At 39.4% G+C, this 14,178-nt stretch overlaps 1 protein-coding gene across 1 annotated transcript in view; it reads left to right on the top strand.

Annotated features, from left to right (window-relative positions):
• The window catches only part of LOC122217115 (alpha-fetoprotein-like), a 51,553-nt gene extending 37,375 nt beyond the window's left edge, over positions 1 to 14,178 (top strand). Inside the window, exons 13-15 of the mRNA XM_042934008.1 lie at positions 4,040 to 4,172; positions 10,787 to 10,863; positions 13,803 to 14,178. Coding sequence (XP_042789942.1) covers positions 4,040 to 4,172; positions 10,787 to 10,834 — 181 coding nt within the window. The 3' untranslated portion in view covers positions 10,835 to 10,863; positions 13,803 to 14,178. The remainder of the gene's footprint in view (positions 1 to 4,039; positions 4,173 to 10,786; positions 10,864 to 13,802) is intronic.

Here is a 14,178-nt window from a genome sequence, read left to right as displayed (position 1 = left end):
CAGTTGCTCTCTGGTCTGGAAACATAGCAGTCTTGCCCGTTTTCCCCCTACTGGTCCCTCTGGGGAAGTGCCTTTGGAAACCAGCCCACCCAGCAGGAGAGAGAGGAAAGCCGGGTGACTCAGGCATAAGTGAAGGAAGGGAGAGAAACTTTTGGGGGTGAGACTAGAGAGTTTGGGAGGGGCCAAGCCATGAACACACTTGGATCCCACAGCTTGTGAGACAAGAGGAGGGTATAGACAAGGGAGCTTTCCTGCCTCTCCTGTTAGGTTTCTCTATTACTGTGGGATCTACAGCTCAAATCCTCAGGGGAATTGTAAACATGCTCATTAATTATTTGCTGAATGAATAAGTGAATAAATAGGAGGAGAGCTGTGACAATGTACTATTTATTGTGGGAGTCAGGGAGGACGGGAACCATGGTTGGAAGCAACCGTTAATTTGAAATGGAAGCAAGTTGTGCTATGATTATTATAATTGTTCATCGTTCTTATTATCTTTGACATTATTTATTGCCTTAAGTGCACCAGTTACTGTACTCAGCTCTTTAATACGTTATTTTTGGTCCTTGCAAATACCTTGCAATGTAGGTGTTCAAATTTACTTTTTATAAAGGTCAGAGAGGTTAAGAATCTCGCTTACCATCACACTAACTAGTTGAACCAAAGTAAGTTTGACTTCAAAGTCTGTGCCCTCTATAGGATATTAGAAGGAAAGAGAAGTCCAGATTTTGCGTGAACCAGGGGTAAACCTCGTCCCCTTCCTATACCAGCTTCTGGCCTTTTGGTGCTGAATCCCCTAAGCCAGACTACAGAAGCCCCAAATGAGTGTTTGGAAATAGGGTCATTCCCACAGTATAAGTATCCATGACAGCTAGTGTTTATTGCCTGGGACTTAAGTAATCCTATGCTTTCATGGATAGGTCAGTGAATTTCATCATCATGGGTAATATTGGTTCTATAGGAAAGTATATTTTAAGACAAAACCCACCAAATTCCAATGGGAAATAGCCTGTATTTCTCCACCTTTACTAATTAATTTCTTAAAAACCGATACTGATTATTCGAAGGTAGGGTAAACTTCTTTGATTATTTATCTAACCATACAGACTTAAATTATATAGAGGCACTTAGAAACGAATACAGCATTTTCTTTCAAGTGGAATCAAGTTTAGGTCTAATTAGAAGAGTAAATATGTACAGAACAGCTGGGTAGAAAAAATGCTGATACTATTCTATTTCTTTTTAAAATATTGGTTTATGTTATTATTGAAGTAATGCACAATCATTGCAGAAAACTTAGAAAGTACACAAGAGAGAAGGAAAAATCATAACAATTTTATTCCAACACTGCAGATCTACCCATTATAAATATATGGGTAGTATAAGAATACATGTCACATATGTATGCAAGTGTACACTCCCGCAATTGCCCTTTGTGGTTCTAATATTTAATAATACAAGTTTTGCACAGCCTTGCGACTACCTGCTTCCACAAATTTCAGTCCCAGCAATTATCCCTAGAGTCCTCTGGGGAGAGCTTATGAAACTCCCTCCCCCTCCCCCTTGGAGCATTCTCCAAGCATGCTCTCCCTGGCACCACTCCTGGGCCACTGGGAACAGTCATGCCCTCCAGGGGCTGCTGTCGCCTGCTCAGCTGCAGACTGGATCCCTTGAAATGACAAAGCTACTTTATGTTTTGTTGTAAGAAGAAAGACAGCCCTTTCCCCTGACTCCCAGGATTATGCCCTTTCAGCAGGTACCAGGGCGGGGCTGCTCCTGTGTGTCTTCATGGTTTGCAGAACTTTAACGAAAGTTCTCTTACGGTGCTTTTTCAAAGAGTTACCCTGATCCCATGTGACTCAGAAATGAGTCCAATGAAGGCTTGGTTCGGGAACCACAGAATCATTGCTTCTTCCACTGACCAAGCCTTTCTTCCGGGACGGGAAGGGTATGAGCCTGACTTCTTGTGTCGGGATGAGTTCTCCCACGTGGTTCCCAATCCTCATGCCTTCTGGGAGGGAGGCTCACTTCCCTGGTTTGCTGTATATGCCCAGAACTATAACGCTCCCAGGGAATGTTTCTAATGCAAAATGGAGAGGACATAGAACCTTATTAAAAAGCTAACAGACAGTATTACATGGGATAACATCGATAAGTTATCGCACCTTGCCTGGATCATAGTAAACATCAGCATACTCAGAAGATGTTGGCCGTTGCCATTATTTTTAATATTTCTGGGGGGAGGTGGCAGGGATGTGAGAGTTGGAGGAGTGGGAGAGGGTGAAACGGCTAGTTCAAAGAGGCATGTCCCCTGGGCTGCCATGTTAAGCTGGATACCTTATTTTACTGTTTAATGGGATCAGCATGCTATGGGCAACAGGGCACGGCTGTTTTTGTAGGTCCTGAGGGCACTGCTTGATTGGGCTAGGCTTGAGAGCTGCGGATGGCCAAGTTTGCTTTACCCAAGTCCCCCACTTTGCTCCCGGTGCCTGCCTTCCCTGCGAGTGACCATGCTCACTGCCGCACAGTGCCTGAGCTGTGCCACTTACATGTGGGGGACTTCGCTGTTGGTCGCTTCTGGGCAGCAAAAGGTGGTGGCATCTCAGTCCAGGAGTCGAATGACTCAGCAAGTTGCTTGGGCCAGCGGCCCACATTGAGGTAGCTGGGAGAAGAGGAGGGCGTGTCTGGGGCCCAGAGTGAAACTAACCACAGTGCTTACCTCCTCCCTCATTGCCTGGTCTCTCTTCTCCCTCTTCTCCAGCTGACGCAACTGGACACAAACTGTGGCTGCCACATGGGGCAGCCCACCTCAGGCAAACAGGGGTTTGGAGTATCGCATTGCACTTCTATATTAGCCTCCATTTACCTGTCTGTGGGCAAAGCCTAAAATCTTTACTATCTGGAATTATTTACTGGACCTCTGGTTTAAATTGTCATAGAAGTAGCTACTTAGAGCTTTGAGATATTTTCTTTTATACCCATCCAAGGCACAAATAAGGCCACTAGGTAGTATACATGTGAACTTGAAAATGAAGAATAAGGAAAGGTTTTTGGTGAAACAGTAGAAGACGGATTAATGTATATTTTCCCTACCCTTCATGCCTTATTTTCCTTGTGGTTAAATCTGTCTTGGTCTAAAACAGTAAAAAAAAAAAAAAAAAAAGAGAGAGAGAGAGAGAGAAAGATAACATTGGAAGATTTGGAATACTATTTCGTCAAGTAGAGACACAGAAACCAGGTTACACTTTTGAAGATTCATAGTGGCTAGAAACTACAGTTGTGGGGGAAACTCTTTTGTGAAGGAAATTGGAGATGACTGTCAAGCCATTATAGTTTCATATTAGTTTATTGGTTTATCATTAATAACACATGAAGGACCCTCAACTTCGAGGTGTGCTATACTTGTAATATTTATTTGGAAGTTAGTTGTTCAGAATAAATGTTCATTACAAAATGCGATAGGAAAAAGCATTTAATTTTAAGATATAATCTATTTATCATCCAATGCAATGAAAAGAGAAAACAAACATGTTTACCCTAGTAATAGTCATGTAAAATAATTAAATTTAATGTATCAATTATGTTAAAGAGATGTACTGGAAGAAAAGTATGTTGGATAAAACACAGAGATGGAGACGGGCAGTGTGAAAAGTACGAATACACCACGGCATTTTCAGGGCTTTTAAATATTTTTAAAATGTATTTATTGTCGGCAGAGAGCATGTGGGTGCATGTGTGTGGGGGAGGGGCAGAGAGAGAAGGAGAAAGAGAGTCCTAACCAGGCTCGGAGCTGTCAGTGTAGAGCCCGACGTGGGGCTCAATCTTGATCTCGCGTGAGATCACGACCTGAGCGGAAATCAAGAATCCGATGCTTAACCAACTGAGCCACCCAGAGGCCCCAGGCCTTTTATAAACTTGAGAGTGGGAGTGACAAAGAGGCGTGGGTGGTGTTCAGCTCTAAGTTAGCAAGGCAGGTGTGCAGGCTGGCCATCTAGAACTCAGGCAGCACTTGCATTTTTGCCACTGATTTCCGATTCAGGCTCCTGAGCAATCTTGTGAAGCAGAAACCACGGGCAACGGAGATGCAGTTCCAATCAATTATTGCAGATTTCGCTCACCTGGTGGAGACGTGCTGCCAAGCAGAGGAAAGTGAAATGTGCTTCAGAGGAGAGGTATCCCTGTTTCCTTGTCTATTCTCTTAGGATTTATTGAAGTTCTAAACAAAGTACTCTCTCCATTCCAAACGTGAACGGATTGGGAGAAAAGCACAGTGTAGACGGATTGGTGTAATTGACTACATTTGGGTTCAGGGTATGTTACTATTTATGCTTATTTGAGGCACATTAGAATTGAATACCAGAGTCGTGGCACCAGATGGAGGTGGATTGGGGGTGGGAGAGAGAAACATGAACTGAAGACTTTGGTAATTGTAGAGAAACGGTGTCCTTAAAAATAGAGTGAAATTTTAAAGAAATGACAGTTTGAAGACCTTATGGGCAAACTGTAGTTTTGTTCCAGATATTTCTGGGGGGCACAATAGGGAATAGTTGCCAAATGTAATTGGGGCTTAACTAAGGAATCAGGGACGAGGGTTTCATTTTCTTAGTGGCCAGAAGATCATTGGAATAGGGGTGAAGACTACATAGAGGAAAGAGAAATGACCAGAAAAGAGTGCTCGTGCTTACTCACCAAACTGACTACTACATTAGTTTCTGTAACTAATCTAATTGCATATGGTTACCAAGTAAATGACTTTTCCTAAGATGGTAAAGTTATAGGACTTAAACTGCTAAGAATATCATGGTAGGCTGTGGCCCAGAAAATTCATGTCAATTCATGGAAGGGACCTAGGACAAACTGCTCTCCCAGGGACGTGATTCAAGGAGCAGAAACTCAGATATTGTAGTATCTGAGTAAAGGAATGCAAGTGTGTAGTTAAAAAATAATAATAATAAAGTAGTCTTTATAGTGAAAACAGGCTGTGGATGGTTCAGATGGGGAATAAGGCTAGCTATGGCCGAGGGAAATGTTTTCACAGGTAACAATTTTCCTGAATGCCTTGATTACCTTCAGTGGCTCTTTTCTACCTATTCAGCTAAACTGTACATGTGTTTATGTTAAAAGTCACATATCTATAGTCTAGCCAAGGGCAGGCAAACTACAGCTCTCAGGCTAATGGGCTCCACTTCCTGTTTATATAAATAAGGTTGTATTGACACACAGCCCTGCCCGTTTATTTACATATTGTCTATGGCTGCTTTCTGTCTGTAACAGCTGAATTAAGTAATTGCAGGATTGAGTGGCTGTGACAGAGACTGCATGAACTGCAAAGCCCTCAAATATTGACTATCAGGCTGTTCACAGAAAAACTTCACTGACTCCCAGATTAGCTGATACAAAAAATGAAAGTAATCACCTATGCTAGAATCTATTTATTTTAGTTTTTTTTTTTTTAACGTTTTATTGTTGAAAGACAGAAAGAGAGCTTGAGCAGGGGAGAGGCAGACACAGAATCTGAGACAGGCTCCAGGCTTTGAGCTGTCAGCGCAGAGACAGATGCGGGGCTTGAACCCATGAACCGTGAGATCATGACCTGAACCACAGTCGGACGCTTAATTGACTAAGCCACCCAGGCGCCCTTCTATTTATTTATTTTAAAAAGTCTTTTTACTTTTTGTAAAGCATTCAGAAAACATGTTTCCATCTAAGCGACAACTCCATAACCACACAGATCAACACTTTGAAGAAGGGCCTAGTCTGGGAACTCCCAAGGGAATTTTCTTGAGGCATTCTTGCTCCTGAGTAAGAATACTACTTGCTCAAACTGTTTAACCAATGGCCTGCTAGGAAGATTTCTGTGCTCTTTCCCCCACATTTTTTGCCTAACAGTTATCTTCAACTTAGTGGTTGAAAAGCCCAATATCTTCCCCTTTCCCCCTTCCTTCTCTACTTTCTTTTAGGATTTCTCTCCCCCAAATTAAAGGAGAAAACAGAAGCTATCTGAAGAATATATCATGTTAATTATAATTTGCCAGAATTACTTCTTCAGATAAAAATGTTTATTATCTGTAATTATGCATTATCTCTAAAGTTTGGTCAAGTTGATCCTTGTATGATTATTCTAAGGCAGTGAGTCTGAAACTTTAGTGTGCATTAGAATCACTTACAGAGCTTACTCAAACAAAATCAGTGTTTTCCACCCCAGGGTGTCTGATTTAGTAGTTCTGGGATGGGGTCTGATAATTTGCATTTCTAGCAAGTTCTAGGTGCTGCTGGTGCTGCTGGTTTGGGGACCACTTTAAGGGTCACTTTAGTAAGGTGCAAGTAGATAATCATAAACTGTTCCCCCATTCCCTCCCCATGTTTCTGAATTGTCTAATTCTCAGTGAGAAGTTGGAACCAAGGACAGTAACAGAAATAATGAAACAATTGGAAAATAACATTTATAAAAGGAAGTGAAAGGATCTGTGGATATTAGATATGAAGATAAGACTGGAATATTTACAAAATAACCTTATAGTATATAAACAGGCTTAGCAAAAAATGTGGGAATGGATGATAAAACTACTTTAGAATCTTATCCTCAAGAATTTGTGCAAATCTCCATGCTTCTGTGTTTGTGAAAGGAGTCTAGGTTTGACAATAGGGCAGAGGAATAATGCCTAGAGACTCCAGGAGCCTCCATGGAACCATGACCCCAGAAGCTCAGAGGCTCAGCCAGTTGGCAGTCTGTGGCTGTTCCAAGTTAGCTATAAAAGACTAACCACTTTAGGGACCTACGGGCATTTTCTTTGTTTTCTTTTCTGATATTATAGTAGTCAATTATGTAAACATGTCCTGCCTGCTAAAAGAGAGGGTGAGCAGGTTTGAAGACTGCCTTTCTAGCTCTGGCTGTTGGGAGGACAAAGCATTTTTAGATAAGATGGAGGACATAGTTTGAGAAGGAAGCCAAATTCTAAGGAGAAAAAGGGTGAACCAACAATGTTGGAATGTTGACAAGAGAAAAACGAATATATAAGAGGAAAAAAAAAAAGAAACTCAGCTATAGAGGGTGAATTTGGATTGTCCAAAGAACAGGCATCTCTCACATTTCATGAAATAATAACACAAATTGTAGACCTCAGCAGGTTCAAGGAGAAAACCCTACTCACAGATACTCTCTGCCAGGTCAACGGGGAATGATAATTATAGCCTGAGATATTTCTCTGTCAACCAGCAGAGTATAATATAGAAGAAAGCAAACATGAATTAGCAGAAATGTGGGCAGGTTGGAACAATGCTTTGAAAATAATACATGCAATTTCACAATGAAAAAAAGCGAAGGTCTACTTTTAGATGCGACTCAACACAAGTTCATGGGAAAAGATCTGCTGGGTAAGTAGTCTGTACCCAACAACTTGATGGGTCTACTGTCAGAGTCACTGTAGTCTTGGATGCATTTCCAAAGAAAAAACAAGGACCAGGTTAAGCAAGGTGATAATTCCAACGTAGGTGGATCAATGTGGGTGAACTACCAATGCAGGTGGTCACAGGTTACTATGTTCAGTTTCTTATAATACATTACACAAGCTTTGAAAATAATATAAGCAATACATGAACACAACAAGAGCTCAAACAGAACACCAGGGTACATTTCCCCTTCCCAATTTTGAGTTCTTTCTTCTAGTTTTCCTAGTGATTCCCATCATCACCTTAATAGTTTCCTAAAATATTCAAAATATTCACGTCACATAATGAATATGGTGTGCTTCTGCTGACTTCAAGAACCCTATCCAGAGACTCTTTCTTAATTTATTTAAAAGTATTTTTAGTTCTTTTATTGCTTCTATTTCTTGGCCCTTCAGTTCCAGTCAGCATCTAGTGATTCTCCCAAACATAAGTAACATGTCTAAACTTCCTTTGACTTCCTGCCAAGTTTACTCTTTAAAGCTATACCATTGTTCTACAGTGTCTGGGTTTATGTATCTGCTTATTAAATACAAAGTTTATATGCTTTGTTCAGAAGTTAATGCTAAAAACTGGAAATGATTCAATAGTATATTTAATTGTGTGTTTACTTTGAATATTACTTATATCAGTACCATGAATGGATTGACCAACTGAATGATTTACCCTGTTAAAAGGTGTAGAAATTAAATGAACACTCTTCTCTTACCACTACCAGCTGCAGAAAATCATTTTCTGCCACTTTTATTTAGTTTCACATATTTGGACTATGATTTTCTTGTATATCCTTCTGTATTTAAGAGTTTCTAATTTCCTTTCTTTTTCTCTGTTGGCAAATAAAGCACGCACTTTCATCAGATTACTAGACTCTTTTAAGTTCTTAATAAGACAGTTTTTTAATAGAATATTCTGTCATCTTAAAAGAATATTTCAAAAAGCCCTCTGAGCTAATCTTTCAATCAGATGTAGTTATTTCTGGACTTATCCATGGCTATTCACATAGGGTTTCATTTTAGTGTAATCCTGGGTAAATTGGACTATTTCTAAATACAATTTTTTTTGTTTTTTTCTTGGACTAGTTTACGTTTTGTTGGGCTACATTCTTAACATATGTACATATGTATGTATGTATTATTTCAAAATAATATATAAACTTTCTGGGTCCTTGTATTTTATTATTTTTTTAAGTTTATTTATTTATTTTGAGAGAGACAGACAGACAGAGAGAGAGAGAGAGAGAAAAAGCCTGGGGAAGGGCAGAGAGAGAGAATCCCAAGCAGGCTCTGTGTTGTCAGTGCAGAGCCCAACACAGGGCTTGATCCCACAAAACATGAGATCATGACCTGAGCTGAAATCAAGAGTCGGAAGCTTAACCGATTGAGTCACCCAGGGGCCATTGGGTTCTTGTATTTTAAAATATTATTTTGTCCATATATTTGCACAATATTTTTGCTGATATGTCAGTGGAGGTTCTTTAGGTGTAAACAATAGGATCAAATTCTGGCTAAGTAATATTAGTTTATTGAAAGAATAGTGGCAGCTACAGTTTGAAAAACAAGCTGAGCAGTAGACCAAAACCAAAAGCAACTCAGAAATTAGTGACTTTCTGGTATTTTACTGCTATGACATATCATCATTTCATTATTCTTCGCCCCTATTTTTGCACTTTGATATTTTTGTCAATGTCATACTGATGGCCTTTTTCTTCCCCCTTAGCAGTTCATCAATATCTCTTAAATTGATTTTTTTTTTTTCTTTTTAGCATCGACAAGGCTTTCTTCTTTTTTAAAAGCATTTTTACCATTATTTCACTGGGGTCTTGGAAGAGATGAGAGAAAACACATTTTAAGAGGATATTAGCTGATTGTTATGTCCAGAGAGTATCTAGAATGAAAAAAAAGGATTGAAATGCATGTCACAAGGATATGGAGAAATTGACTGGTAATGGTTATCCCAAAGTCTTAGGATGGGTGACCTGTTAGCAGTCTACCAACATGTCCAGGATTATAGGACATTAGAGTGACTAATTTGATGTCAGTGTAAGGAAAATGTTTCCTCTTTTTCTCTGTTCTCTGCATTCCATAACCTCATGGAACAGGAGTCCATGCTTTCTATTTCTAAATCTTGCTTGTGCTTTGCCGCAAGATGTTGAGTTATCCCTTATTTCATGTAGGACATTTCTCATTATTACAGTAGTTTTTCAGATTCCTTTCTTCGACCTTACCTTACCTTTACCAGAAACATTTTCCCCCCACCTCTGCATCTGTCATCATTACAAGTGAGAAATTTACCAAGGAACTATGGAATAAATAGGAATAAATAAAGTCAGGAAGGACGGATATGGAGAAATGGGACTTACCCACTAATATTAGGTTCAGAGCAAATGGATAAGATTAAATATGAGGGTCTTGAGGTTGAGCTTATGGGAAAATGTCCCATGAAGATTGATTTAAAATGTCATGGGTTCCCAGAGAAACAAAGATTCCTTAAACTGCAGAGCTATTTTGAAAACCAAACTTAAATAGATTCCAGTCTCTAGATAATTTAGATGTGGTACTGTTTGAGGGTAGGAAGAAAAGCTAAATTAATAGACTTTTAAGCATGTCCCACAGGGTGCTAGGAGTTCTGGGGAGTTCAGGTCACCTATCCACTAGGGCGCGCGGGCGTGTGTGTGTGTGTGTGTGTGTGTGTGTGTGTATGCACGTGCACACGCACACACACTCGCTCATGCACTAATCTTAGCAATGGAATTCTAGGGCCCTATTCCCACTTCACTAAAGATCACTTAACTTTTACCTATCTCTCTGGGCTTCCAAGAATGACTTTCATTTGAATAAAGAGCATACAGGTAAAAATTGGGGAAAACTGCTGGACTTAGAATAGAGGTCAATACCAGTGTATACGAAGATGGTAAGGACACGGATCGAAGTTCGTGGTTTTGATCCTCTTGAATTCTTGTACCTAATTGTATAATGATTTAGCATGGGATTAGCCTAGAGCAGTTTTAAAATGCATTGAGAAACTGATGTTGATTGTTTTTACCCTGCGCCAAAAGAGTCCCATAGTTTTGTGAGGAAAAAGCAAAGTTTTTTTTTTTTAAATCCAAATCTGGGGTCCTCAGAGTGAGAGAGGTATTGCAGTTAAGTAAGAGCTTAAGCTAAGGGACTAGGCTGTGAGAAATTCTAAGATCTTGAGCAGTGAGCACTTAAGAGCCCCTCAACAGGCATATACAGGTAAGTCTTAAAGATTTTTCTGTTTGGGGATCATAAACGTTCGGGTGTCTTCTTTTGTTCTGTTTTTCTCTTTCTTTACCGATGTACTTACTTGCTTTCTTTTCTAGGGGTCCAAACTGATTGAAAAGTGCCAGTCTCTCTTGGGACACAAATGACCCCAGAAAATGTCAGTGCGGAATCTTTGGTGAGATCCGCTTTTTATTTTTCATGAGTAATCAAACCCATGTCTGAGATTCAAAATAAGATTCAACAAAATCATTTCTTAGCTACTCACAATGCTACTCAAGAACACTAGTGCGGCTACACTAAATCTCTCCTTTTCTACTCAGAGAAACCTACTTATCGTAACCCTGATACAACCAGCTTACACTCTTCCTTTCTCCCCTAAGCTTTCGGCTTCTCAGAAGCAGCACCAGAAATATGAAATCAAGGGGCCTTTCAAAGCCTCAGGTAGACGCGATGGGCTGCCACACTGAGCTGGAAACTGGCTGCTGGGTTTCCAGAGTGAAAAAGACCCACCTGCAGTTTGGAAGTTTCTGTCTATATCACTGCTGAAAATGATTATTGATGAACTGAATGGAATGTGCTTTATAATAAGTTAACTTTAGAATTGCTTTGGCTTTTTTTTTTTTTTTTTTTTTTGAGAAAGTGTGGAACCGGCAGGGTACTTGGAACTGCTTATAACATTCATTGAATAGATTTTAGTGGGTCTAGTGTATGAGGCGCTATCCTAGGAGCTTGTGATACATCGGTGACCATGAAAAACTAAACAAAATCCCTATCTTCCTCATGTTTACCTTCTGGGGGAGGTTGGTGAAAACATATCTTTCCTTCTTTTTGTCTCTCTCTCTCTTTCACCATCAGTTAGACTTGAACTAACTAGGACTTTGCCTTGTGCCTATGGCATTGAACACATGATGAAATCAAGAAAATATTTAACGTTCTGTTTGCCAAGAGCCTTTGAGTTACTTGCAAAGCTACAAAAGGTCATAACTGAGGTGGGGAATAGGTTCTGTTGGCCGTACATTGTCTCCTACGTGCCAGATAAGTCTGCTTTTGCAACAGCCGGTGTCCTAAAGACACATCATTACACGTAACTTCTTGCTTATTATTGTCACTGGCTACAGTAATAATAACTAGCATGGTGCCAGATACTAAATTTTTACCTGTAAAAACTCATTTAGTCCTCATCATAATCTAATGAGGAAGGTACTATTAGTAACCTTCCCATTCTATGGACCAAGACGATGAGCACAGAGAGGTTAAGTATCTTGCCCAAGTATTCACAGATGGTTTGGAACCAGGTTTCAAATCTAGACCATCCATCTCCAGAAACTGGGCTCTTAATCAGTGCATTCATGCTTTTTTGTCATGTCAAGGAACATCATTATCTAAAAACTCAATAGCAGAGTAATCTCCCTGAAGCACTGATTGCAAACAGTGGTAGTTTTCTCTGCACCATGTTGAGAAGAGAATGGCTAATTCCTTCTGTGAACAGCGAACCAAATAACTCGCTCCGTCTCCTTTAACCATTGATTCTGCCACTAACGCCTCAGCCTTGGAAGAATCCCTCAGAGGTTCATTCAATTTCTCATTCTTTTTTCTCTATCTCTTTCTTTCTCTCATCTCTTTAATATATATTTGTTAATTCCTTTTTCTATGTGTGCTCATTTCTTTCTTTAAACTTTGAAATTGAGTTCTGACCCCCTTGGCGCATTTTTCTCATCCTTCCACCTTTTATCTTTACCCTATGTATGTGATGCTGACATTGGAATGCAGGGGCCCTAATGTTTATTAACTTGAGCTTTCGGTGATGATTTGTGTAGTAGTCTTTTCCCCAGCAATCCTAGGATCAATGACATAATGAACTTATCATTTGGACTTATGTTTATTTTTCCAGATTTTTTTGTGTTTAATAAAAAATAAGCAGTAATAGTGTAGTGCTTACTAAATAAGTGAGTTATTCTGATTAGAGAAAAAAATTCTCATTATATTGCATCTCACCTTGATTTTAAATAGTTCTACCTCACTCCAGTGATTTCAACATGTTCATATACATTAGCAAATTAGATGTGAAAAAATGTTTGCAAGTTCCTATTGTGTTTAATACACTGCTAGGTGCTATAGAGAAGAATATGAATTTACTAAGACCAGATAACTAATGCATTTATACAAGAGACAAACACATAAGGAATTACAACAAAGGGCAGATTTCAAATTTCCAGTGTCACAAGAGCAGAGCTGGTAATGTGATTCACAAGAGTCTGGGTTCACAAATTGTCACAGAGACCAGGAAAAGTCATGGAAGAAGTGACCCTGCCCAACGACTGGAAATTAGGCAAGGCTTGAACAGATAGAGAAGTGGGGGGATGTGAGGTGTTTTGGGGAATGGTGAGTGATTCAGTTTGGTCTGTTGTAAGACAAAAATTAAGTAGTTGTGGGCAGTGTGATCCAGTGGAAGATAGGGATATAAGGGTGGGTGGGGACATACTGTAGTTTAATTTTAACAACAGTTAAGGTTTATCACATTTTTAATGTGTAAGGTGCCAGCCTTGACATGTATTATTCCTATAACTCCCACAACCATCCAGTGAAGTCGGTACTACTATCCCATTTTACAGATGAGGACAAATAAGAATGCCAGACAGAGTGTAGTTTAGGGTGAAGCCATAGATTATGGGGGTTGAGAGTGTGGATTCCGGAGTGTGGTTCAAATCCTACCCAGTTTTTCTAAAGACCTTAGCAAATCTCCTAACCTCTCCATGGCCTTCCTCATCTATAAAATTGGGTTGAAAGGGTAGCTTCTTTGTGGGACTATAATAAACACTAAATCAGCTAATATAGGTAAAGCTTAAAACAGTACTTGACAAATGGTAAGTGCTATTAATTTGAATGATGTGAAATTGCCAGTTTGGTAGGTTAAATATTGACAATTTCAAAGGGCTCAATCAATCTAATAGGTGTTAACTATTGTTATTTAGAAGACAAATGAAAAAGAAAAGAAAAAAGAGAAAGAAAAAAAAGAAGAAAAAGAAAAAAGAAAAGAAGAAAAAAGGACAAATGGATGCCATTGAAGGGTTTTGTTCTAATGCATCCTATTCCTTTCTTTCCTTTCCCGTGTAGATATAGCAACATGACAGTTACACCTGCCATCTTGTCCACCTCATAGGCTGCCTTGAAAATGGACTTCTTCCCCGTTCAGTTCCTGAAACCAATGTGAACGGCCCTAAGCAAAATTCCATAGCAACACTGCCTAACTGAACATTTCATATAACCAAGAGATAGTAAAATATACCACCAAATCAGAGAAAACCATACAGAAAAGATTCTATATTTCTTTAGCTACTGGGTCTGATTTGTGAAAAGGATGCATATATACAGGAGCTTTTAGAAAAACATTTCATATAACTCATTTGCACATTCTTTTATTCACTGATTCACTAATTCATTAAGTCTTTTATTCAATTGATTTTTATTAAGCACATCCTATATACAAAAC

This window comes from Panthera leo, chromosome B1, assembly GCF_018350215.1.
Source record: "Panthera leo isolate Ple1 chromosome B1, P.leo_Ple1_pat1.1, whole genome shotgun sequence".
NCBI lineage: Eukaryota > Metazoa > Chordata > Mammalia > Carnivora > Felidae > Panthera > Panthera leo.
The sequence above is the reverse complement of the archived record's forward strand: the minus strand, read 5'-3'. Positions and strand labels throughout refer to the sequence as shown.